The sequence below is a fragment of the Nothoprocta perdicaria genome, unplaced genomic scaffold (genome assembly GCF_003342845.1).
Source record: "Nothoprocta perdicaria isolate Ctin4 unplaced genomic scaffold, notPer1 scaffold_10, whole genome shotgun sequence".
NCBI classification, from domain to species: Eukaryota; Metazoa; Chordata; class Aves; order Tinamiformes; family Tinamidae; genus Nothoprocta; species Nothoprocta perdicaria.
In genome coordinates this window covers 7,472,026-7,499,354 of record NW_020454094.1, presented here as the reverse complement: position 1 = coordinate 7,499,354, position 27,329 = coordinate 7,472,026, and the positions used below count along the sequence as shown (strand labels likewise).

At 46.9% G+C, this 27,329-nt stretch overlaps 1 protein-coding gene across 3 annotated transcripts in view; it reads left to right on the top strand.

The window, feature by feature from the left end:
• FAM219A (family with sequence similarity 219 member A) overlaps positions 1-27,329 on the top strand; it is a 74,102-nt gene that overhangs the window by 25,743 nt on the left and 21,030 nt on the right. For all 3 annotated transcript variants that reach the window (XM_026039719.1, XM_026039711.1, XM_026039703.1), the window contains exon 2: positions 16,513-16,612. In XM_026039719.1, the coding sequence (XP_025895504.1) occupies positions 16,513-16,612 (100 nt within the window). The remainder of the gene's footprint in view (positions 1-16,512; positions 16,613-27,329) is intronic.

Genomic DNA, 27,329 nt, shown 5'->3' with positions numbered 1-27,329 from the left:
CAGCCATTCGGTACAGCAGTTGCCAGACGTGTTGGGAACTGGAGAATTTAACTGGAGTTTAACTGAACTGGGGGGAGATGCAGCTTCAACATCTCCCTTCTTGCGTAGATACATTCTTGAGATGTGTCTTGGCCGTATGGAAGCCACCCTGTTGGCTCCTGCTCTACTTCATGTAGCTTCTCATCCTGGGTTTGAAATATGGCATGTTAATGCAAATGGATACCCACATGATGGAAACATAGAACAATTACTAAGATTTCTATGCAGGATGAGCAGGAAGATCTGAGTTCAGGGTGCAGATCAAGTGGTGTCTGGCTTGGCTTCCACGTAACCAAGGTGCCTTCTCAGTGTCTCTGTCCGTGGGGCTTTGTCAGGACTTCAGCATTAACAAGTGTGTTTTGCCTGATACACGAACTGGCAACTGAGACCAGAGTTCAGACCAGCTCTGTGCATGTTTGTGGAAACTGAAAAAGCAAATCACAATTTCTGAGAGTCCTACCCCATTACACCTCGGGAGTAGTTATATCTGAGAAACCCTTGGAGCAGTTGGAGCAAATGGCCCTAACCTTTACTGTTTGTGCAATTTAATATCTATTTCTGCTCAAAGCAATTCTGCAGGGACTTCATGTACAGAAGAGCAGAAGAATTTCATTCTGCTTTGTTAAAGTCTATTAGATCTCCTGCAAACAGGAAATAATTCACAGCTTCCCGATACCTCCAAAATGACTGGGGTGGGAAAATCAAATGACTTGCATTTCTCTGCAAGCACAGATATATACTCAGTGTGCAGGACACTGTTTTGCCTCAAATACTTTTGCATAGTTTGCAAATACTGCAGAAGAACAGACATTAAAATCAGGGAGAGACAAGATACATGTGCACCGACTGTCCCATGATTGCGTGCACCATCTTAATGTCATTCCCAGCGTATAATATTTTCCTAGTGGCTGTACCCAAGGGATGAAGTAAAGGTTACCGTTAAATTGCTGGTCCCAGGGGTATGGAGGAAACACAGCAGTTGCTCCTGGTGATTTCTGTCCCCTATTCTGCTGGGCTGAGGCCTCTTTGCACTGTCGTAGCTTCACTCCATGTCACATCCACTGATTAAAAGCCAGGGCTCTGCGGGCACTTTATACCAGCTCCAGATATGACACCAGTCCCATAGCTTAGACTCAAAATGGTGCTTTGGAAGCAAAATAGTCGTGAAGGGGATTTTTATTTCAACACAATGACCGCAGACTGAAGAGAGTTTAAATGTAAGTGAGATGGAAGTTTCGGAGTAAATTGAAGGCCTCCAAGTTGTGATAAATTCGGGCATAGGTTGCAGGTGGCTTCGTGCTGGCTGTTTGTGGCAAGGGAGGTATCTCACATGGGAATGATTATCTCAACAGGAGCCCCTCTTCAAGACTGATGGGCTCGCAGCTATGGACAACAAGCTATTTAGGAGTGGAAATAAAAGGCCTGGCAATAAGGAGAGGGAGCAGGTAAGAGGAAAAGAGGGAGTGAGAAAGAGCAATAAAGACCAGGGGAACTGAAAGTCATGTCCCGAGATAACTGCACTTGGCTTACAGGCTAACTGCTATGATTCTGTCACCAGGACATTATGTGATTACACACTGTAATGGGCCAGAACTCTGCCTTTTTGGAAGGTCGTTACGATGCATTTAGGTATCTTGTGTTTGTACAGCATGAACGTCAGCTTGGATAGATCTGCATGCAGTGAAGGCCGCTGCAGATGTGCCCGTGGGTTAGGCTGCATGCAGATGAGCTTTCTGAAAAGCAAATTTCATCTAAAGCATCAGGAGCTCTCAGGGCTCTTGCGCTGGGGGCAGGGACCTAATGAGACTGCCCTAATGCAGCTCTATTAGGTAGCGGTTAGAAAGACAGTCTATCTTGCAAGGTTTAAGCAGCACTTTCTGAAAGTGCCTTCAATTAACAGCTAATGACAAGCCTTCTTCAGTGCTTCTCTCGTTATCTCGTATGACCAGATAATGAGGATGATCATCTAGAGAGACTCAAATTTATTTACCATTTTTCATTTCATTGGGAGACCCCCTGAGTATTTGAGCCAGTAACATTCCTGATCTGAGCCTGTAACGTTCCTTATTTGTGCTTCAATAAGTCAAGGGCCTGAGTCCAGCTTAAATCTATCATGGCTTTCAAGATTTACACTTTGCAGATATTTTTTTTCGCATAGCACAGATGTTGCAAACCTTAAATTAATGCTCAAAGCTGCACCTACCCTGTGAAAGATTAAACTAATAGGTAAGGAAAACAGTAGCTCTTCCCCATGTCTGTCGTCTTGATGCTAACGGCAATTAAAATATCTACAGAAGGTTATTTCAGCTACATATCTCATGTCCCACAGTATTTGAGAAGAGAATAATGAACTGAAAGTGTTTCTGAGCTCACCCATGGTGTGAATTGAAGACCATGAAGACAAAAAGGTAGAGTTAGACTCAAGGGACCTTTCGTGTAGAAACTTTGTCTGAACCATCTCTCCTGCACTTGGGTGTGTTTTCTAAGTCATCCTCATTAAACCAAGAGTGGTTTATGGGTAAATGGTAATGAGAGGTCTCTGGAATTCTGCTGCTTGTAGTAATTCTACAAGCAACTTATAAATTACATTCAAAACTTGTAGGTCTCTTCATTATACTTTACGTTGATCCTGTGCAGGTTTCTGCCTCTCCATACACACCAAAAACAGCAGGAGAAATGGACACAAATGTGACCTAGGCTCAGAATTTACAACTGAGAGGGGACCTGCAAGGAAAACACAGGGGAAACTTGTGCATTTCTATATGCTTTTTAAGATCGTGTGTTGGTCTTCCCCCTTTAATTACGAGCACCTCATAGAAACGGGACTCGTGGAGGGAAGAACTTGGCAGATGTGACAGATTGGTAGAGACTCTTCTCTTTATACTGATCAGGGATGTGTGACATAACTGAAGCGTTGGGGAGCGCTGTCCAGATTACAGGGGTTTGGGTGGTAATGAGAAAGGAACAAGTTCTGAGAAAAGGAAGAGAGGGAAGAGCTTTATGCAGTTCATAAGGCAATTCTGAAAAAAAAATATTTGGCAGGAAGAAGAAAGTGATAAGAAAGAAGGATGTATACTCAGCCCAATCTTTGAAATGTCAGGGGAACAGTTCTGACCTGTGAGACTTGATTTGTTTTTGCAATTTTATGCTTAATATCAAATATGTGCAGGGAGGGATCACTTCTCAGCACTGTGGTGTAGTCCTGGAACTGCAGCACCTTACCACTTTGGTTCCCCGTAGTGCTGTTAGAAGTACAATATGGGTAGTTATTGCTTTCTGCTGCGTGCTGTCGATTGTAGGCAGTAGAAATGCGTTTAGGAAAACGCTCTTATCTGGGGGAATGAAACCCTGGAGGAGGAGCCAGCTCTGCTGCTGTTGTGCTCAGCAGCTTCACCTCTTTGGATCTCATTTTTCCCAGCTATGGAATAGGGTTGGTGGTTCAGGCATCTCTTGCAAAGAACTTTGGAAGATGAAAAGGAAGGTGGAAAATCCAAGAGGCGGAAAAGAACCGAGCGTCGCTGCAGGGAGCGCAGAGGAGCCGGCTGTGCCACGCGGCGACAGAGGCTGAAAGACAAGCAAGGTTCAGGGAGGTTAAAATGCAATCAGGAATAGACTAAATACTGCAAAGCAGTATTTACTATTCACTGTTTGTTCACCATTACACTAAATGAGATGTTGGGTGTGTTTTTGACCACCCATCCTATAAAGCATACTGCACAATCAGCAAGAGTCTGCCCCAAGAGGGAAGGGGGCAGTGGAAATAACTGCCTCTGTTATGCAGAAGCAGCAAATAGGAGACATGCTGAAAGGAGGAGAATAATAAAGGAGATGGAAAAAGAAGATAAAAGTCTAGTGGCCATCGTGGCTGCTCCAAACACAAGATATTGAAGTCATTTGGGATGGCTAAAAGACTCAGATAGCAAAGCTGATGTGGTGGGGTGAGGCTGGAAGGACAACCATGCCTCCAGCTTATGGACCCACTGGCACAATTTGCCAGAACAGGGGAGTTAATGGACAAGGAGAATACTCAGATCTACATTAAAGGAAAAATAAAAAGTCTGCAAGGGTTACAGACGTTCATGTGCCAGCACTTCTCGCAGCCCTCTAATGATCAGGGCTTAAGGGGGAGCTTTCCCAAATACTGGATCATCCTGAAGGAGGTTTCCTACCTCGTTTGGGGTTAACGAGCAGGCCTTTGGTAAGGCAGGACGAGGCTGCTGGGCTCATTTGTTAGGATGGTTCCTTTGCTCTTATTTCAGTTAACAGAGAGTGGGTGTATGTGCAGCAGGCTGATGCTGGCAGGGTTACACTAATAAACACAGGACACCAGCTGGGCAAGGCGAAGCCTCCTGGCTGCAGAAGGACACAACAGGATGAAAAGATGCATAAAACTGCCACGTTAAGCCTCTAAAAAGGCTTACAGCCTTATTTGGATTTAATGCACTCCAAATAGTGCATGGTCATGTAATCCAAGAGCATTTTACTTTTCAGACGGCCAGGGTTCAGCTCACAAGCACCTTATTTGTATTTTGCTGTAGCTTCATTACTCCTGTTGGGTGTCTAGGTCTCATTTATTGAACAGATAAAGGACTTAAATAGTGTTCAAGTTCCAACACTGTTTGGATTTTCAGTGCAGGGTACCTGTGATTTGAGAATTGCCTTTTTTTTCCCTTCCTGTTTCATGTTTTTTTGCCTTTTCAAAGCACAGCTCCCACCGACTTTGGTAGCAGTAGCAACTGAGCACATCACAGCCCTGTGCTGTGACCCAGAAACCCAACCGGGGAGGGAAACCCTAGTAGTTGTTGGGCCCCAGTAGCTGATGGGACTCGACACAGCTCATGCAAGAAGTGCCAAGCAAAGGGCCTGGTTTCTCTAGGAGAGCTCTGAGCTGCAGAAGCAGGAGATGATCCTTCCTCCTCCACACAACTTGCGACTTCAATAGGAAATCCAGCCCTTGGGCTTCTGTTGCTTCAATGCACAGTCCTGGTTCATCTCTGTCCCCTGAGTTATCCAAGGGGAAGGGACTAGAGGAATGTGGCATTAAAGACTGTTTCATGGCACGTAGGCTGAAGGGGCTCAAATTAATACTGCAGCGGCTGTATTCTAGAGCTGGACTAACCAGCCCTGCTCAGTCTTTCTCAGGTCAATTCCCTGCTGTTTCAATAGATGAAAATGGAATAAAAACAAACGCTGTCCCACTCTGCACGGCAGCCCCGACGCAGCTGGGGGCAGAGCCTGGCAGCGCTCAGCTCTGTGCTGCAAACCCGACCTAAGGCCAGGCCCCAGGGACAGGCAGGGTCTTAAATCCTGCTGATTCCTGTAGATTGCCAGGGACAGCCTGGGAGCCTAAGCCCGGTCAGGAGGCAAGCGGGGCAGTAACAGCAGCTTTTCCTTTTGTGTGAGCAGGCCCGGGGAGAGCTCCGAGATGGATGGTGGTGCCAGTGCCTGCTGACACCTCTGGCCTGGCCTGCCTGCAGCCCCATATGCCTTTTTCTGGCTGCATGTATACAGAAATATATAGATGTATGTATCATTTTAGATTGGGATAAAGGAAATTCAGGCCAAAGAGTAGACATTTGGCAGGTAAAAGTTAGCAAACTGAGCAGGTTTGATCAGACAGCAAAGCGGGCAAAACCAAAGCCCTGGGTGGCTCAGAGCCACCTGCCCTTGGGCTTCATTGTGTCTGGGTGACAGAAGGAGGAGCAGCCCAGAGGGACCTGAATAAGCAGCAAAGGCAGGGAGCTCCTGTCTGAGCCTGGCCCTGGAGCGGGGAGCAATTGGTGGGAGCAAGCCCTGGAGCTCCTTGCAGCCACCCTTTCAGCTCCATCCCCGCGTAGGCAGCTTCCCCCTTTGGCTTTTAGAGCATGCAACGAGCTTCCTCGCCCTCCTGTTCCCACCTCACAGGGAGTTTCCTCTCCTGCTTGGCCATCTGGTGCATTTGCTCCAAGGGGGCCCGGGCGACGTGGTTTGGTTTGAGCACACGAAGGGGCCGCCTTCAAAGGAGACCCGCGACGGAAGCTGCTGGGCCCCGTTCCTGGTGCAGCCACATGGAGACCAGCCCCGCTGCAAATTCCCCTTGAAAATGTCTCCCTTTGTAATATGGGACAGGCTCTGGCTGCCTGTATTCCAAACCGTTCCCACCCAGCCAAGTTTATCCCAGCATTCGAGGCCTATTCTGCTCTTTGTTCCCATTTGCTGCATTGTCGATGGTGACAGCTCGGGACTGTCCTCGTGGGGCACAGCCCGGAAGGTGGCGGGTGTTGTGCCAGCCCCGGGATTTGCCCCCGGTGTGACAGGATCCTAGGGGTGCTTGTCGCTGCCTCAGCGCAGCGTCCAACACAGAGCACTTGGCTCCTCAAGCCGAGCCCTGCCGGAGCTGAAGGCAGCAGTGGAACACGCTTAGCCCCAGCACTGGCAATAGGGGAGAAGGTAAAAGCTGCCGCTTCCTGAAATAAAAACATTGAATTTTTCCTCAGGGAGCTTCATCTTGCACTTTCTCTCAGCGCTGGGTGGAGGAGAACCACGTCTGGTCTTTTGGAGACAAACTTGATTTATAAGCTGGGTTTGTAAAATCAGCCATTTCCCTTTAAGTCAGCTCGTGTGCCTTGCCTTCCCTGATTAGTCACATAATGAGGATATTTCTAATATAAACATATCAAGGGAGAGCTGAGCCAAACAGCATCTTATCAGAGCGGGATCTGTGTCCCCTTGCGTGCTGATTAGTCCCCCAGACAAAGCCGAGGGGCGGAGGGGGAGCAGGGGACGAGCTGTGACGTCTCCCAAGCTGCGGGGCTCGGTGCCCCCCCCGTTTCTCCTGTGTGGCTCCCAAGCCCTGCCCGGGCGGAGAGCGACTCGAGCACAGACGGGTTTGCCTGGCTCCCGTGCTGCTGCCCTTTGCCAGGTTACTGCTGTCACAGGCTTGGCTAACCAGAAACTCTCTCCTTATAAATATGGAATCCGGCTGATGGAGCCGCCCCTCTCTCGGGATAAGTTCAAAGCCTCGTGTTGAAGAGGACGAGGCTGCCGAGCGCCCTGCTTGGCGCCTTCGTTTTCTGTGCTCGGCGAGAGGCGCCGGTAACGCGGCCTTACTGGAACCCGTCTCTGCGGGGCCGTGTCCAGGGCAACGGGCTGAAAACCTCCAGCTGGAGCCAAGCAGAGGCTGGCAAGGTAAGGAGGAGAGAGGAGGCCGGGCTGGCCTCCCGATGGCACTAGCCTTACCAGCCAGCCCCCTCGCTGAGCCCTTCAGCCTGCACGAGGGTCGGGATGCACCGATGCAGGAGGCAGAACTTTGGAGAGAGGTATGGGCTGTGGCTTTGAAAATGTGTGTATGTATACATATAAATATACATGTTTATATATGAATATAAACAGGTGATTTGGCCAGGCAGTAGCAGAGCAAGGCAGGGCCGTGCAGCATTCTCACTGTGCATGCAGCAGAGCCAAGCTCTGTCCATGTACCCTGACCGAGAGCTCCAGCTGCCTGCAGCGAGCCAGGCATGGCTGGTGCGTGAGCCCGGGCTTGCATCGGGAGAGCCTGTGGTTTTAGTTTTGTTAAACAGTTCTGAATGCTGTATTCATCATTGTTGAGAAGACTCTTGAGATCTCCACACAGAAGTGAATGGGTTTCCACGTTGCTCCTTCAGAGTTTTGTTTAGATCCCACTTTGCAGTGTTCTTCTCTCGTACGTTTTCTCCACGTCTTCCTGGGGCAGAGGTAGCTTTAGTGTTGAACAAAAAATACACATATATTTGTTCTTCTGTTCAGCCTCCTGGCTTTGCATCTGCTGTGCAGCCTTCTCAGGCCGCTGAGTCCTTCGCATTTCCAAACTGGTGACTTCCAGCTCATGACTCCTTTTTCTTGAGCCAGTTTTGTGCAAGTGGTTGAAGGAAGGCACGGTGCTTGCCTGAGGGCTCACAAGACCCTTCCATGTCCTTGCCTGTGAGAACACGCCAAGTAAACTGGAGCTTTACAAACTCAGCTTGGCTAAACAGCAGCCTGACCAACGTATCTTGAAGGCTCATAGATCTTGCAAGTGCAAACTGGGTGTGCAGTGGAAAAGAAACCCTTTGGACATGAATCCAGAGGCTAACGAAAGGTTTTGCACTTCTGTCATATTTCATTGTCATTCCAGAAGTGTCCAACATGAAGTGGACAGTGGCAGGCAACGTATTTGGTGGCGTGGGTCTCCCCATTGACTGAAGATATCAGTCAGGTACATGCAGAGCCAGACATACCTGCACTGTCTGAAAGGGAGGGATTTACTAGAGAAAAGAGAGCTGAAAATGATTGCTGGAAAAGGACCGAACAGGAGGAGCAATCAAACGGCTTAGAAAAAGATCTGAGAGAATGGATAAAAGAGACTAGAATATCCCAGGTTCAAAAGGCAGGGCCTTGTTCATCTTACGTGAACATGTCAAAAATCAGCTGCGTTTCTTTAAAAGAATTTAAAAAAAAAAAAAGTCCTAACTGTTACCTGGAAAAGAATAGGTGGCCACAGAGATGCACTGGTAATCATGGTGCCGCTGCCACCCTGATCTGTTGGAAGATAGGGATGCAGGACTGTCCTGGCCCTTTCCTGCTATTGTTCCCACCACCAGACGCACTGAGAGCTCTGCAGTGTTGGATTTGCCCTCCGGGATGCAGAGCCTGACCTGTGGAAATGGTCACTCAGTCCCCAGGGCCCTGCAGGGAACTGCGTCACTGCAACTGGACCTTCCTGCTGTCACTGTTATTGTGCTGGGACATCCCAGCCCGAACACGTCATCTCGGCGGGACCTGCCGGAGCCGGCCGGCAGTTTCGGTGTCTCCCTCGGGCGAGCTTTGCTCTCCTCTGTCCCGTACAGCTGGGTGCGGGAGGCCCCGGGGAAGAGGCACTCCGTGTGCCAGGTCCGTGCTGCTCGGGCACGCGGCCCTGCAGCACTGATGGCACTGCTTGTTTTGCACCTTCCTAGCCCATTTTTTTTGGCTTGTTAACCATCCAGGTGAAGGAATCCCAGCTCCCCTCTGGCATGTGGAAGAGACTGGTTGCCTTTGTTTCTGGTGGGAAATGCATGCTTTAAAACTACTTTTCTTCTTGGTGATGCTCCTTAAAGGCCTTAGGTGTGTGATGCATTTGAAAGAAGCCCTAAGCACAAAGCCAGGAGCATGAAGGTGGTCACTGACAGACCCTGCCCTGCTCTTTGAGCTGTGCAGAGCTCTGGTGCTTGCTGGAGGATGTGGTGAGAGCTGTTAGCCCAGAGCCTGGCCTCCTGCTCCTGCCTGCACTTGGGCTGGCCCGCGCCTTGACTTTTAATCATTTTTTTAGGATCTCTTTCTCAAGAGTTGGATTCGAAGAGTAGTTTTGAAGTTGTTTGGAAGTTTTGAGTGGGATCCTGGTTTATGGATACATGCCAGCAGCTAAAAAGGCTCTGAAAACAACTCCCAAGGAATTTCTCTGCGATGCTCTATTGACTTGAAGACTCATATGGCTCCTGTAGGACCTTGGAGCGGCCAAAGGACCTCGGGTCATGTTGGATCTTGGAGGGGCCAAAAGAAAAGCATGATGCCCTTATATCTGTGCATCCTTTACAGGGAAGGACATGTTTTGGTAGTGAAGCACCCTGAAGGCATGCCTCAGTTATCACTGCTTTTAAGTAGCCCTTCAAATCAAAGCTCCTCCCGGGCTGCAGGCAGCAGGGAGTCCTGTGCAGCCTTTCTCTGATTTGCAATGTTAATGATCCAATTTAAGTGGTGTAAAGTTAGCACAAGATACCCAGCCTGTAAACAGCTGGGATGATAGTGGTGGTGCTTATGCCCATGAGAAGAGCCTGGAGGGAAATACGGTGTTAAATATACTCTGTCATCATTGAAAGGAGGGCACTAGGGGCTGCTTGTGCGATCGACTGCTCTGAGGGGAATCTAACGGGAATCGTGTAATTGCTCCCATCTTTCTTCCTTGCCTCTCAGTTGCTTTTCCAAACTATTTGTGTACTTACTGACTTGGCACTTCCTCTGTTATATGAGACCCCCGGGATTAGGCATACATGATTGTCTTGAAAAAAAAGAAGAAAAAAAGAAGAAAAAATGTCTCCCCAGTGTCGCGAATACTGTTTTGATTAGGAAAACAGACGTCTGAAACTTCACTTCATTCACTTCCCACCACTTATGCCTTTCTGCTTCTTGCATTCACAGAATCACGGGGTGGTTGAGGTTGGAAGGGACCTCTAGGGATCATCTAGTCCAACCTCCTGCTCCAGCAGGGACACCCAGAGCACCGGGCACAGGGTGGCATCCAGGTGGGCTTGGAGACCTCCAGAGAAGGAGACTCCACAACCTCCCTGGGCAGCCTGTGCCAGGGCTCTGTCACCCTCATTCAGCTCAGCCTGATGGGGCTCGGGCACCATCGCAGGGTTTTGGGGAGCAGGGCAGGCCCGAACTTCTGTGGTGTCCCCAACATCTGCCCCTTTGTGCAAGCAGGGGCTGGTGTCCTGGTTCCCTGCCAAAAAGTTGAGCTCCCCTTACAGGTGTGCAGGGTGGAAAGCAATTTCAGTGCTTTTGAATATGCTCTTAAATTCTCCTACAGTTTAATTAGGAGGACTTGAGGGTTGAACCATGCAGCACTGCTGGCTTTTCAGTTGCTGCAAGGCAATGACTCCAGATGCCACTTTGATTTATAAATGGATCTGTTTTAAAACCTGCATCCTGTAGTGGATACTGCAAGCCTAATTTTTTACTGTTAGATAAAATCTGTTCAGCAGCTGCTCGGAACAGAGAAAAGAAAACAACATTGTACCCGCTGCCTTGGCAGAGCTAGTAGAAAGTCAGTAAGTAGTTGTTTATTGCTTTTTAAAATAGTCAGTGACTGTCAATGTATTTCAGTGCATCATTCACCGTGTCACCAAAATGCCATGATTTTCACTTAGGTAGGAGGTGGGGGTGCTGGGATAAGTGGTCTGTGTTTTGAATCCAGCAGCGTGCACACGTTGCTGCAAAGCGCAGCCCGTGGCTTCCTGGGAGCCTTTCGTGTCGGTCACCTTGCGGTTCTGGAGCTACCTGAGCACTTGAGACTCGCACAAATGATGCTTCCTTCCTGCTTCAGCTCCGAGATGTAAAGCGGAGGCCTGTCAAGTGGTCCTTGAAAGTGCATCGGGGAAGTCTGGAAAACCTCTTATTCTGAGGATAAATAGGTGTTCTGCATAAGTGAAGCAGAGTCCTCTCCTCTGAAGGTGGCTGGGGGAGGAAGTGGCTAGGGGCACTGCAGCTCGTCCTGAGCATGGGTTGGAGAGAGAGGTCTGGAGCCTGCGTGTATGTGACTTCTGTCATCCCATCTGGGCTGGGTCCTGGGTGGGTTGGTGGTAGGAGACTGTAGGCTGAGCATGGTGTCCTGGCATCAGTGCCGCCCTTCGCGATTTGAAGGAGTTTGTGGTCTCGTTAGGCCGAGCTCTGAGTCCCAAAATATCTTCAGCCAAAGTGCAGCTCAGAGCAGCCTCGGTGTGTGCATTTCTGGGCTGTAGCTGCCGTGTCCTGAAAACCGGTGCTGGATATACCCATCTGTGCAGATCCCAGTGCTTCCCCAGCAAACCTGCTCTCTAGAGCTATATTAGAGCTTGAAGCAGAGGGATTGCACAAATGGCCTATCAGTTTTCTGCTCGGGGAGCAAAGAGACTGAAAGCATAAATGTTTATTAGCAAGAACAATTTCCTACTCCAGGAGTCTGCGATGACAACACAGGAATGAGAGAAACCCTCGGTGACCCGAATGTCCCCCTGTAATTGGGGTACACCTGGTTTCTCACTTGTTATTCTGTTCGTCGAATCAGTCTCTCGGGCACAGAACACTTATCAAATTTTCAAACTCGGTGCTTGACTTGAAAAATCAGCCAAGCACTTGAGCCTGGCCTTCCTCGTTAGCGTTGCCTGCAGCGCTGGCCCTCGCGGGCAGCTTGGTGAGGCAGGAGCTGCTGGGTGCCATGTGGGCTTTGGCAGCCAGGCTCGCGGGGGCTCTGAGCTGAGCATTGGGAGAGCAGGCAGCCGTCCTGGTGCTAAGAGGAGGCAAAAGGAGGAGCCCTTGGCTTATGAGGATCCGGCTCCTGATATTGTCAATGCGTCCGAACTGGATGGGGATGTGTCGGGTAAAGCCCTGTATGTTAGGCCATTCCTTGGGATTGGAGGGTAAGGACAATCTCCCTCTCTTATCGCAAAGCAGAGCTACTTAGATGGAATTCCTCACAGAGAGCAGAGCAGTAGCGTTTTTCTGTGACTGTGAACGTGACTGATCTGGAGGATTGGGAAGGACGGGCAGATAGAGACATCCATTTTCAGCTGTGCTATACAGCAGAAAGCTGTATGGTGTCCTGTATTGTATAGTACGCTCTATTGTGCAGCTAAAAGCCATGAAAACTGCGTGTGCCAGTTCTCTTCGTCATGGAGAGGATCATTATGGAGGATCTTCATCATGGACAGGAGCCCTGTGGCAGTCCTGGGGCTGTTAGCATTGCAAGGTGTCAGAGGGCTCTCAATGAAGGGTAGGGAAGTGGCATTTTCCCAGGTGCTTTACGGGTGTGTATCTAGAGCCCAGCTCCACTGCTCGGGTAAAACTGGTTTGCCGGTGTCTGGGGTTATGTCCCACCACGGGCTTTTGGGAAAGGCAGATGGCAGTGACAGAAAAAAAGGACTATTGGCTCAGTGCATTAAAGCAAATCTTTGTTTCTTGCTAAGTACTGCAAAAAGGGAAGGAGGGAGAATGGGAAAAGAAGAAAAGCACCACCGAATCAAAGTGTTTTTGACTTTTCCCTGTGCCCCTCTGGACTAGCAGGCCCCACTGCCCCTGCTCCACGAAGGCGGCTCGCTGCAGCTCATTTCTCATGTTCAGAAAGGACATACAGCACCCGGTAGGACTCTGCTGTACCTGGCAGGAGGGCTGAGCTTTCAGGGTCCATTGTGTCAAGCCTGCAGAATAAGGCAAACTAATCCGGAGCTGCCCCGACATTTGGATGCTGCGGTTGTCCGTGCCCGGCTAAGCCGTGAGCCTGTAGGGAGAAAACTTTGATTAAACTCTGGCCCCAGCCAAAGATTCTCACTGCGGCCTGATTGAATGTAGCTTTATCCCTAGGGATGAAGATGTAAGGAGGGCTCAGGAACAGAAAAACCTAAAATGTATTAAATTCCCTGAGCCATTTAGAGCCCCTGCAGCTGCAGCTTGGCACTTGCCTTTTGATTGGGAGGGATGTGCTGCAGCTAGTGAGCACAGGGACATCCCATCATCTGGCCGGGGACCAGCCCCACCACAGAGCTATAATTTTGACATTGAGGCCTCAGCCGAATGCCTCAGCCTGGGGAGGCTTGTCAGAAAAACGAAAATAAAGTCCGAGAGAAAATTCTGGTAGCGAAAGCGCGTGGTGACGTCCCAAGGTGCTCGCAGGCGCTCACAAGCACGGGCTGATTAGTCTTTCTCTGGGTAGCTCAGGGGTAGGGAGCGAAACGCTGGCGCTCAGAGGCACCAAGACAAACGGGGCGCGCAGAGAGGCAGCCCCAGCCGAGCCCCTCTGGGAGCTGAGGCCGTCCCGCAGCCAGGCTCGTTACCCTGGAGCCCTGCGCACGGCCGCGGATCCTATGGGAGGTGATGGGCGGAAATGGGACAGGGCCTCAGCGCTCCCTGCCCAGGGCTGATATCCTCCAGCATTAGGGAGGCTCTCTGGCCTGGCCCAGTTCTGCTTCCCTTCTAAGCATTAGAGGCCTGTGCATTGCTGTGATAGGGAACTCGGGCTCCGCGGTTCCTTTGTGATCCGTTTGCCTGTGTGATACATCCCTGCAAGGCAGGGACCTGTTTCCACCCAAATCTGCTGCTGAGATGTACAGAACCGAGGAGGAGAAATGTCATTCCGAACCTCAGAAGTGAATTCCCGGTGAAGCACAGTTCCCTCTTGGTTCTTGTCCCTTGGTTCTTCAAGTTCCCTTGTTCCTCAGGGAACCAGTCTTCAACTGAGATCATAAGAGAGATTGACATAAAAGTAAAAATGGTCCGTTCAGCTCAGATGAAAGGTCTCGCCTACGTCAGTGACCTCCAGGAGGTCAAGAACAGGGTGAAGCTGTAGTGCTCCGCCATGTTCACCTCCAACCACCAGGGGTGGATTGCACAGGGGCTGCCTGTGCCAGAACCAGAGCTTTTGTGTATAATAAATAGCCCTTGACGGATTTTTTTCCATTTATTTATCTCACCCTTTCCCAAGACTTTGAGCGTCCACAAGACTACGTCATCTGGTGCAGGGACCAGTACAGGGGTGGTTTCCAGTGGCTGCTGTGTTAATTGCCACTTGAAAATGCCGCCTTGATCCTGTGCTGTAGGAAAGAAAGGCAAGAGCTGATGCTTGCTCACATCGGCATCTCCCTCAGGATTATCTAGACTTCTCTCAGATCCCCCAGCTCTCTCCTCCCAGCTGTCTCCTCCCAGCTGAAGGGTCCTAGTCTTAGCTGGGTATCTAATGAGAGAACAGCATGACTTTGATTAGCCTGGCCCACTGCTCCAAACCAAAATGTGGAAAAATGTATATTGGGTTGGCAGGATGGGGAGTCCTGGAGATGGAGACACAGCCCTGTATGTGCACGAGGTTTTGTGCATGGTCTCTGCTCCTTCCTCATTCCTGACGTGCTCCACTGCTGTTGAGAGCTGAGCTGACACTTCCAGAATTATCTGTCGTAACCCAAATCTCTTCTTTGAGCGATGGTAGCTAGCAAAGCCACTTATTTTCATATGTAAAATGGGTAATTTTTTTCCTATGTGCCACACTTTTATCTTCATTTAATTTCAACTGCACTATTATCGCTCAGTCATTCAGTGTTATTAAAGATCTGATATTTTTCTTCATAAAAGTAGAGCTTTTAACTTAGAATTCATGTGGTTCATCATTTATCCCTAACTGTGTTCTCCTGGAGACTGCCTCATTTGTTTGCAGCCAGCTCTCACCTTTCTCTCTATGTTGTTAAACAGCTACTACATTCCTCACAGCAGTGGCTGCATTAAGGGGAAGAAATCCTGTGTGGTTAAAAGTTATCTATTTCATGTCATTGAATGTAAAGTCTTGCAAACAATGTGCTTTTTAAGTACTATCAAAAAAAGTCATCTGGAGAATTCAAAGCAGCAGAGTTGCAGTAAAACATTATCACCCTACATGTTATTTGTTACATCATTTGACCAGTTTCTGTGAAAACAGAGCCTAATTGGGAAACTGCATTTTATTACATAAACACAGCCTGTCCTAAGAGCTAATGTGCACTGCAGAGAGAAGGCACCAAGGAGGAAGAGAGAGTAGGTAGTTCACTGAGGTCTTTACTGAGAGCAGAGAACGGTGGCCCCTTGCTTTGAAATTCTGGCTTCTGACATACAAATGTCAGTGCCAAATGATGGGTGGCATTTTTATAGAAAATCTGTAAGTGCAAAGTCTAGAAGCAGAGAGATGGAAAATTTTAATTAACCAACTTGGAATAGTGTTTTCTAAAAGTTTGTTCTGGTTAGGTGGTGGTTTCTTCAGATACTTGGGATCTGAACATTGGATATATGTATTATCTGTACAGTTATATATTGTAAATGAGATTTATATATAATGTAATATATATATATACAGGCACATATAAATATCTTCAGTTTAGTTTCTAGCTTCTAGGTGGGAAGAAGTGGAAGCGCTGGCAACCAATTTTAATTTCCACTATGTGCTAAATATAGGCAACTCTGAAGCTTTCAATGAAAGGATTTTAATATTTTTATCCTGAATTGGCAGTTTTGTGCATTAGATGATTCAGAGAGAGAGAGGCTACACCCCAGAGCACAACATGACCTGGACTGAGTGGCTGCCAGGGGGCCTGCTGGAGCAGACTTGGGGCTTTGGGAGCTTTTGCTTTGGGGAGGATTTCAGTGACGGTGTAAGGTGCTGTTGTTGTTGTAAGATATTGAACTTAATCTTCTCTTTTAGCCACAGAAGAGGTCCAGCATGGGCAGTACAAACTTTCTTGGTTTCCCCCAAGAGGGACCAGAGGTTGAATACTACCCACGTTGCTCCGTCTGAGCTGGACTGTCACAGCTAGCCAGGAGATCTTCAGTCTTAACCATAACGTTGGCTGGCTGACTTGGAACTGGGCTGAAACCATGAATGCATTTCATACCAACAGACCAAACAGTCACTTCATGAAAATGGTTTGGGACTATTCCTAGCACAGGTAGAATTTGAACTGTGATGACCTTCCCCTCCATATTATAGTCTGGGTATCATCCATCATGTAGGTCTGATGTTGAAGGCTAATATTTCCAGAGGTCTTTAGAGCATACTCAGTGTGCTTCCAAAATGCTGCCTTTTGCCCCTAGGTTTCAGTGATTTGAAACACAAAACACATTCTCTGCTCCCTCCAAATGCAGCTGGGGACTCCCCGAAGAGCCAGTTAGAGAAATGACTGCTTAACTCTTTATCTAAACCCTGCTTTTCTGTTTTGTTTTCTTTCTTAACAGGACCCAACGGCTGCATCAATTTCAGACAGAGATTGTGATACGAGAGAGGGAGAGACTGTAGCCATGAACTATAAGCCGTCCCCCCTTCAAGTAAAATTAGGTGAGTATTCCTTGATGGAAAATGCAAACACTGTATACAGGACTTGGAAGTATGATGTGGTGCTAGTGCAGTCATAGGCAGCTTTCCATATTTATGCCTTAGCATGCCAGCTCAGCTCAAACAGCACACAGAGCAATTCATCATGGTGACTGTGCTGCTCAGGGAGCTAATCTGCAAACATTCAAGGACTTGGTATTTTGGGGATGGGATGGAGTCTCTCTTGAAAGGAAGACCTAGTTTTTCACCTCTACAGACTTGTATCAAGGTAAGATGAAGGCTTGGCCAGAAAAAGAATGAAAGTAACAGAGAGAGGCAGTGTAAAAGATGGCACAACTCAGAATCTGGTAAAAGATTACCACTGTCAGCTTGCTGTATGCCACCAGAGTCCTATTCTGCTGCCAGGAGAGTTCTGTAATGGTATTAGAAAAATAATCACTACTGCAGTAGTGTTACAGCAGGAAGTGGGTTGGAGAGCAACTGATACCATTTATGGTACATCTGAGATGTTGCTGCAGTTCTAGTCAGTAAAAATATCCAGCAGAGATTCACTGGAGCGACTGGAAATGGTGCTGTTTTAGACTTGGCTTTCGTAAGTCATGAGAACGTTATAGCAGAGCTGGTGGTAGCAAATAGCTTTAGGTTCATGGATAGCATTCATTTCATGCAAATTAAATAAAAAAGATAATCTAAAATAGATCTGCAACAAACTTTACAGGGAGAACTTTTGTAAACCAACTGCTTAAGCAAAAGCAAGTGAATTGAGGAGCCCTGAAATTCAAACACATCAGGCAGTGTTGAAAGAGAAAGTATCAGATGCAAAGAGATTGCTATGAAGTTCCGCTATGAAGAATCAGTCTTATGACTAATCTTGTATAAAGCTTTATCAACTTTGTTTAAAAAAAATGGGAGCTGGCTAAGAAAATTTACTCATCATGTATTTGCCTTGGCTCAGTGCAAGAGTCAGAAACATTGTAGAGAAAGAACATTAAATTAAATCTGTAATAATAGAAATACCAAGATAAACTTGATAGGAGAAAATCAATCTATTGTAGAATGCTATTTTACCCATTGGAAAGGACTAAGGTGGAGGAAGACCTGATACATTAATTGACTGTAGGATAAGTAATTATTAAAATGAACTAATCCTGCAGACAACAGTATGCTCTAATCACACTTTTGCAAAGTTTACTAGCTTTTTTTCCTAAACATCATATATAACAGAATAATTATTCCTTCTGACAGAACTGCTGCATACCCAAATGGGGAAATTTTACATCCATCTGGCCACCAGTAAAGAGGCAAAGGGAGGTGTTTTTCCACCAGATAAAGATGTATCCCTGCAATTGTAAAAGGCCTGTAACAATTCCCTCTCTTGAGTTCCACCAAGAGAAATTCCACATTAACTAGGTATAGAAAAAAGCTAGAGATGACCAGGGAAGTGGAAGAATAATCATATGAAAACTAAAACAGGCTGGCGTGTTGAGCCTGGTAAAACCAAGACTGCAAAAGGATTTGCTTATCCTGTATAAATCCATTGGGAGTAAACACGAGGGACAAAAGTATATATATATATAAGCTAACAGACAATGTTAGCATTGAAACAATTGGTCGTAAATTGGTAAGGAATAGGGTTCCTCTGGAAATTGAAGTATTCTTAACCACGAAAGCAGGGACAGCCTGAGCAGAAAATCCCCAAACCCTCTTGCTGAGTTAGAGCTCCATAGAAGTGGAAAAGGAAGGCTGTGATCCTGCTACCTGCCCGGACTTGCTTTCTAGCCCGTGCTGGTACCCAGTGAATATTCAGTGCTGACACCAATACACTTGCCAAGGCGGTAGGGGCCTGCTTAAGGGCACTTGTCTGGCAAGGCTGATGAGCATGTTCCTGCCCTAACTCCAGAGAGAAGTCAAACACCTCGCTCAGCCAGAGGATACCGTGTACCTCTTTAGTGATGTGAACCCATATCCAGTGGCTTTTGGATCGACTTTCTGCTCTTAGGCGTATCAAGGTAAGCCCTTGCTTACCCGGGGCAAAGTGAGACTAATGGTGGTGTCTCCTGCCAGTGGAACGTGGCTTTAATCCACATCAGCTCCTGCAGCTTTTACTCTTAAAATCTGCCCAACCTGTAGAATTTTCAAGCAGTTTAATGGCTCGCATCTCTCTCTGTTGGCTGCTCTTCATCCAACTCGTCTTTTGTCTCTTCTTCATTAAACTCATCAGGATGTGGATTGTCTTTTAATCTCTTTAAGCCTAGGGAAAATGAAGGTACTACATAAATGTTTAATAGCTTAACTGGCAGAGCCACTGTTGGGGTTGTTAGCAACTAGGATTCTAATCCTGCTGCAAGTTTTCTCTATGGATAGTGGCGTTTTTCACCGTTAAATCAGAATCAATTGTTCAAATGCCAAGTGCTCTGACGGAAGGTTGATAAATGTCATTTTTCCTCTCTGTGAAGGATCATATATAAATCTGTCATATGTGCTTGCTGGAAGCTTAGTTCAAATGAGCTCAATTTAAATACCAACCCAGCATGAATACAACTTCTGCTTCCAGAGCCTGCAGTGATTGAAGTGTGACAGAACGAGAGTGCTATGCTACAGGCACTGGACATGGACTTATCTTGCCATTTAAATGTTTTCTCTATGATTGTTTCTTCCCTTCTGTCATAAATAGATTTCACTGCCGTATATTTCCTTGGGATTCAGTTTGACACGAGGAAAACATCACGGACACCCTCATTTTCTAGTATTTTCCTAAAGATTAGACCTGTTTTTTAGCTGGATTAGTAAAACAACTAGCTTGCAACATGGAGCACAGGGACAAGAACCTTACATCAAGGGCAAATAATATCTCCATGTGGTCCTTATAGTTCATCTCAAACCCTTACTGGAATTATATCCGTACCAATTATATATTTCCTGTTCTTTTAAAAACTCCCTCTTTGTCTTTCTATCAGAAATTCTTCTGGGCTTGACTGTACTTCTTTCTTACTCGCAAATCACTGGATAAGGAGGATCTGACCAGTGCAGTGAGGGACTGGATGTCCATTAGTGCTTATAACATAATCTCCAATGAACCCTTATTAGGAGGTCTATCCAGATGGAACATGACAAGGCATCTGAAAACAGAAGAGAGTTGGGGTAACGAAAGAGGGAGAAACAGAAAATCCAAAAGTGTTAATCTCAGAGGCTCCGTGTCCACTGGAAAGCAGCAGGTACCCAGGAGATGATGTGTATTATTTTAATGAAGCTTGTGCCACCTGTTTTTCTGCTTCACATTTCTAATTTCACTTCTGTGCATTGAAATGCATCCCCCTCCTGACTCTGTATCCTGGGTAGCAGTCCGTGAGGAGACAGCTTGTGTTAAAACAAAATTGGTGATGTGGCAGTTGATTGGAGTGTTGCAGGATGGGCCATGGTGGTGATGAAGAACTGTCAGTGGTGTCTTCATCGTGAGGATCCACCACGCTTGGGGTAAGGGCAGTAAATTGCCCGTGTTCCATCATCAGGTGAACGTAGGAGAGAGCAAGAGAAAGACCCACAGCAGCCTTCATCCATCCCAGACATCTCCATTTCATTCCCCTACTCAGTGGCTATGACTGACATGCAGGCTGGCTTCCATGCTGGCCTTTGCATGGTCTCTACTAGTGTGTGGGGAAGCAAAACTGGAGTGCCCAGAACATAACACATGACTAGTGGGCTCAAGGGAGATATTTCTGCCACGGGAAGGGGTCCGTGACTAACTGGCTTCAGGATAAAACAAATGGCAAGTCATAATGATGGATATTTAAAATCAAGTGGCCACCAGGGAATTTTGTTTGTTCTGTACAAAAGTAGAGAGGCTCTCCTTAGCTGTGGGTTCCAGAAAAAGATAAATGTTCTCTAGCTGTGAAATTACATGCTGTCTAGACCAGATTAAGATGAGATTTGAATGGTCAATACCTTTCTCCTCAGCTTTTTTGTCCTACGAATAATTCTTTGTGGACTTTTTCACCTAGACACCTATCAGGGATCCAGGCACTCATCAAGCTACCTGATGACAACGATTTTTTTGCATCGATACTTTAGAAATGGTACTAAAGTAGTCTCCTTGGTGCCCGTTTATAAAGTTCCCCTTAGCCGTTGGGGAGAGGTGGGTGTTTTTGGAGGGCTGGCAGGCTCCTGTCTGCTTAGATGTGGGCATATCCTCCCTTTTGACTAGTTAGAGAAGTAAGACACAGCTCTTGAAGAGTGCCCAATGAGTTGCCTAAATGTACCTGAAAAGTGAGTGTCTAAGCTGGACAAACTGCATCCCACCCTAAGATTTGGTGAGTTGCATTCCAATGAGGTCTTCTATTGTATGACCTAAGAGGAAGCCTGGTTCATATTGATGCTGGCTTGAAAGTATTTGGGTTTTTGTTTAGATTTTTGTTGCAAGACTTCTTGTAAAGAGTGAAATGTAGATGTAGCAGTCCATTTTTCTGCTTTCCTAGGTGCAATTTCATTCCTCTCACAGTTTAGCTCTCATTCTGACATAGGTCTTAATACCAAGAAATACAATGACTGATGTGAGTCAGCTCCATAAGGAGAAGCAAGCTTCCCAAGGTTGCCTTTGATGTGAGCTCCTGTAGCTCAATTATATTCTCTACCAGCCTAACCAGAAGATTTCCTTGCTTCAAGAAGCAGGAAGCAGTCATAACACTCATACAGCAGAGCTATTCCATGAATAAATGGGGAGCTAACCCTTTCCCCAGCAGTTATATTGTAGGATCTTACTGTACAGATCACTCTCATAGTGCGTCATGCACAGCTGAGCTAGTGGGAAGGAAATTCTTACCTAGAGCCTGGACCTATTGCTAGGTTGAGCTTAAAAGCCTCTGGAGTGCCCCTTTCCTGGCCTTTTGGCTTTTGGTGTGACAATAAAGAGATGAGAGCGACTGAATGGCGGTAGGGAACAGATTACAATGTGGATGTGGGGGCTGAGCTACGCAGGCAGCTCAGGAGAGATGGAGGAAATCTTGACAGAAAAAGCTGTTTTCTAGCAAATAGCTGGAGCGCTCCCCCTCCAAGGAGAGAGCTTGAGTTAGACTGCTAAGAATTTTTGCATCCTTCTGCTTCTTTCTGTGTTAGTTCCACCTTTCCATGTGAGATGTTGACAAGATTAACCTTGAATTTTTCAAGAGGCTTTTTGCTGTTCCTGCTTATGCTGAGACACTTGCTGCTCATCAGTGAAAGGTGACTGATTGCCAGGGCTGGATTTTAGCACATAGATACATGACAAGTGGTAGCATAAATCCATGCCCTGACGGAATGGATCTTCTGTCTTGCTCATCCCTCCATCCCTGTGTTCCTCTAGAATATGAACATCCTAAAATTTTGCCGATGGCAGCAAAGGAGTTCATATCTCTGGGTTTCACGGTGTCTAGCTGGGGATGGGGATTCTCTCTGAAGCTGCCAATTGGGTCTGTTCACTTCCAAGCACCAAATTACTTTACTTGTTCTATTGGATTTCTTCCTGCTCGTTAACAAAGAAGATTCTTAAAAACTGCCAGCAGCTCCCTGTAATAGATGTTCAATTAAAGCAAGCAGCTCTGGGGAAACAGCGAAAGGGCTCCTGTCCCAAGGAACTGCAGCATTTTGTTCCCTGATGTGCTTGGCTTGGACAAAGCTGAGGATCTAATTTAGAGCTCGGCTTAGATTCTGGGCCCCAGCGTGGTGCAGATCAGAGTGGAGAGAGGAAATAATCCATTTGGGACAGAGGCTGACAGTGCAGGCTGTGGTGTTAGCTCCTGTCTCCCGGCCTGCTGCCATGTGTTTGTGGCAGCTACTAAATTGCCTGACTGTCAGGACAGGGTCGTACTGGGAATATCAGTCAACATGCTGAGAACTACAAAGCCCCAAGGGTTCAACATAACAAAACTGGTGCATTTCTGGTTGAAACTTTACAGATGGCCTGTAATCCTGGTGGAGGATTGACTGCAGTTTTCTCTCCGTGTTGCTCCTGAAGCTACGATTTTTCAATTTCTGTGGTTAGTTAACCCCTTCTCCTAATATTTTTTTGTGTGTTCAGAGTGTGTTTGAAAGCAGCTCCACAGAGCCTCAGGGTGCACAACAGAGTGACCAGCCCCTTGCTGTTCAGAGGCTGCCTCCCTTGGGCAGGTCCTGGCCGTGGATCAAGATGAAAAACTGGGTGCTAGGAGATGTAACCCCAAACAAAATGGGAAACAAGTTACTGAGAACTGGAGTGCTCAGTACCTGCCTGCATCCTTGATTTCTGTTCTGCAACATCCCCTCCAAGTCTGCTTCACAGAAATATTTCATCCACAGAATAAGAAGGGAAGGTTGTAGTAGACTGGACAAATCAATGCCATTAGCGTATCCTTTTGTCAGTGCCTCAAGTACTGCATTATTCCCAGTTGTTCCTCCGTAACAAGGCGATTAATGCTAATTAGGTGCAGCAGCTGTTGTTTCTGGGAAGACGCTCTGTAGGTAAATTAGGAAAACATTTTAGAAAAGAAGCTGTAACTCTTTAGCTAAGTCCCCAGGTTCCAGCTCTATTGACGGAACTGCAGCTCTCCATATCCATAACTGTTTGCGTGGCGACCTCAAGTGATATCATTACCTTAAGTGCACAGAGCCATTTTCCTCCCCTGGGAGCACCCATTTCCTTGCACACAGGCGCTGCCTTGTACTGGGAGAATGAGTAATGTGGAAGCCGGAGCACCGGAGCAGTACAGCACTGCTATTGATTTTCTTCATGAAGACAGAAGGGCAGCCTACCCCTCGGAGCTCTCCTGAGGCTGGGAGGAATTTATTTAAACATTATTTCATATGTTATTACTCTTTCCACTTGTAAGAGAAATTGCGTATGTGGATTTATCACGGCATCCTTCCTGTAGGTGTCTGCAGGCTCCTTTGAAGGGGACAAGGGAACAGTTGCCTCGTGTTAAGGACAGGCAGGCTGTCTGCAGGCAGCAAGGAGGAGCAAAGAGGCTGTGAAGAGGAGGGAAGGAAAACAGTCGTGACAGGGTTAGTATTGCAGATTTGCTAGACGAGAAGAAATGGGGCAGAAAGGAGGAGGTGGGCAAGACACGGTAGCTGACATGAGCTCCAATAAACGGTGAAGACATTCAGAGACTGGAAAAGAGCTCACTGGAGTTCAGCAGGGAGCTCTGGACTGGGGAGAACGTGTAGGTGGGTAAGACACACAGAAGGAAGATACTAGACAGGACGCCCCTGGAGCAGAGTATTGATAAATGAATGTTAGTCAGCATTCATTGATAAATGAATGTCAAATAAGGAGCCTACTCGTTCTCAAATTGCAGCCTACTGAATTGGTTGGGCCACACGGGCAGGGCCTTGCTGCCCATCCCAGCCCTCCGTCCTCATATGTGCACACCTCCTGTGACAAGTTGCTGGGTATCCACATACCCCAGTGTACACAGAGCACTGACATCGTGTACTGCACACAATGCCCTCAGCTAATATGCCTTCAGATATAGAGTCGGGAAGGAACAGGGTATAGAGTAGCTGCATTATGTTCATGGTCATTTTCTAGCCATGCTTTTACCACTCTGAATTTACAGCACCTGTAGATTTTGATAGGTAAGGAAATCTTGAAGATTCATTTTTGTGCAAATTATCTTTCTATGTAATCAGAATGGGTTGAAGTATCATAAATCTGAATGGAGCTTTTGTGCGTGAAGCAGATGGCCAGGGCTGCAAATTTCTCTTCCTTGCAGTGCCCTCACCCACTGCAGTCTATCATCTCAAATATGAGAAGCAGCTCAAATCATGTACTGATTATTTCCCTAGCAGAAGGTTGTGAGCCAAAACAAATTAGGCAAATTACTGAGATTCTATGGTGGAAGGAGGAAAAAATACAGCTGCTCTAGGAAAGCCTAAATACGGTAGGCAGCGTCACGGTGATGGAGCGATGGCAGTTCGGAGGTGTTGTTACCTGGACTGTATTAACCTCACCACTGTTTTCCAGGCAGCAAGCAGAGGGCTGGGGTAAAGGAGAGAACATCTTCACAAAGGTGATTTGCACCTTACCGCTGATATTAAAAAGACCTGATCCGCTGAGCTGACAAGGCAGCCTGTTCAGGTACTGGCACTTTGGACAAAAGCAATAGAGAAAAATGGCCATAATGCCAATTTTGGGTGCTTCTCAGAACCCTATATCCTCAACAATGGACTTTGTCAGCTCTTCTAGCTCATCTCACAGAAACGTTTCCCCATTTCCGAATTATCCAGGTGATATCATTTCTATAATTCCTTTTAAAGCCTCCTTAGGTAAATGACTTTCTGTGCAGCACTCAAGGGAAGCAAGTAGAACCCAGTGTAATTAATGCAAACTGTCTCTGCAACAGACCGCAGCATCCGCACATAATATTGTTTGATGCATTTGCTTTTCTGTGTTTGATTTATTAATGATGAGCCTTAAGCTGTACCTGACAGTTAATTGAATTTGTTCCGACTCCTCAGTGTTGTGGGCTCCCCCTTCATGTTCTCCGGGCTGCACACTCAGCTCTTGCCCAGGAAAGGTGTCTGTGTATCGAGTGCTGGCGCTGACCTGCTACCTCAGCAGAGCAGGGCTTTATATTAAGTAGAAAAAAGCCACACTCTTGTCAAAAAGGGAGAATTTGTGCTATTAGAAGTTGACTTCAGTTTTTGTTTTCTGACTGCTGTTGTTAAGCGCACAAGATGCTTAATGTTTCCTTGCAGCACCCAGAAAACTTTCTGTCGCTTTTCTGAGCTCTGAAAGGTTTTTTCAGAGTCTGAGAGCTCAGAAGATACAGATAAAAACATCAGCAGGCCACACTAGAGAGCATGGCAAGCAACTGTCATCAGCAGTGTGGGGCCTGGCGACAGCTCGGTCCTTGTTAGGTGGCCCTGGAAGCAGACACCAGCTGAGCATGAGCAGAGGAGCATTTGAGGAGCCCTTCTCCTCTACATTGACTTGCAGTAACGAGGCAGGCGGCCGCTTCAGGAGCGAGTGCAGTGGGGACCAGTCGCAGCCCTTCTGCTCTGCCCCGGGCCTTGAACCTTCTGGCCACCTCCTCCTTCACTTGCAAACCAGGAGCTTTTGGCACTGCTCTCTTCTGATTCCCCTTGGCAGTCATTCTCTCTAATGCAGGTCTCACAGAAGGAAAACAAAGCCATTTTTATACGTACTACATATATTTACCAAGATACAGTTTTATTTAAAGTGTTGTAAAGTCACAGCGGTAATTGGACAGTGTGATTCCGTTTCTACAGTTGTTAAACACAGCTATCGTTGAAAGAGCTTTAATTACCGCCTGAATCATGGCTGAGCAGCGTGTGCTGAGGGAAGGCATTTAGTGCATCGTTCACGGGAATGAGACATCACAGCCTGGTGCTGTGCAAATTAGCTGTATTCCTCTTCATGAGACTTTTCCCAAAGGAAAATCTCAAAGTGTTGATCAGATTTTAAAATGCAGTCCTAAAAGAAGGCACTGAGAGTCTTGTCATAACCCATTGCTGTGCACACTAGTGAAGGAGGGCTTCAGCTGGTTGAGTTACAGGAGCATACACCCCCCCCAGCTACCTGGGAATACCAGTCACGGGTGTATTCTGGGCCTGCTCCAGCTACAAAATCCAATGTATGAGCTTGCTGTGGTGGGATCCAAGAAGGAATCAGCCGTGCAGGTAGCTGGAGTTAAGGCTTTCTTTTCCGTCTTTGCTGTGAGCAAAGAAGGTGCACCCAGGAGGTCACTGCATTTCAGGGGACCAGTGATGACTTGTTACTTGTGACACCTATCCATATTCTTAATCTACTCAAAGATAACCTTAAATCCACGGTTTAGGAGCTCACTCCTACCAGTTATGTTACATGAGACCAAGCACCAGATTCATGTTGAGACTTCAGTTTTGTTTATTGGGACCAAGTCCTCATATGCCCAAATTCCACAGAAATTATTTACCAGAGGAGAATTATTCTGGTACCAGGGTATCATGCCACAAGCCTTGTCTCTAGAAGGTGTCTGTACTTCCACAGTTAGAAGAATGTTCCTTATTTCCAACCTGATTTACTTCAGCTCCCAGCTACCAATTCTGCCTTTGTCTACTAGATTAAACAGGTTTCCAGGGTCCACTCTCTTCGTGGCCATTAGCAGCATCTTAACCATTTATTTAGGGAGAGAAAAAAACAACAAGCCTCTCAGACTGGGCAAGTCCTTCCGCTCTGTCTTGTAAAGTGTCACTGTTCATAGCACAGTAAAACAAACCCTCTGCACGGGTTTAAGGCACTTATGTAAACCTGAGACCACTGTGTTATGTCTGCTTTAACTTTGACGTTCTCTGCCTTCTGCTCTACATGGAGAACAACTCCTGCTTTTTCCCAACAACCTGCATACCCTCCTGCCTCTAACTTTGTTTTTGCTCCCTGGCAGGCAGCTGGTACAGTCAAATCAGCAGGTGTTGATGCCTCTTGAAGGAAGGATGCAGCTCTCCCCTCTAGCTCAGTCATCTGAAGTTCAAGAGCTAAAAAGTGCTTTCTGTCAGGAATAAACCGTGAGCTGGGTAAGAAAAGAGAGTTTAATCACACCAGGTGTTTGGGAACTGCAGGCAGCTACTTTGCGGCAAGGGAGCTCAGTGTAACACCAGCCACTCTCCGTGTTAGAAAACAGCCCTTCTCTGTCTCCCTTCACTCAGTCCAAAAATAAAAGCACATTCTTAAAATAATAATAATAATAAATCTTTATTCTAAATACTGGTT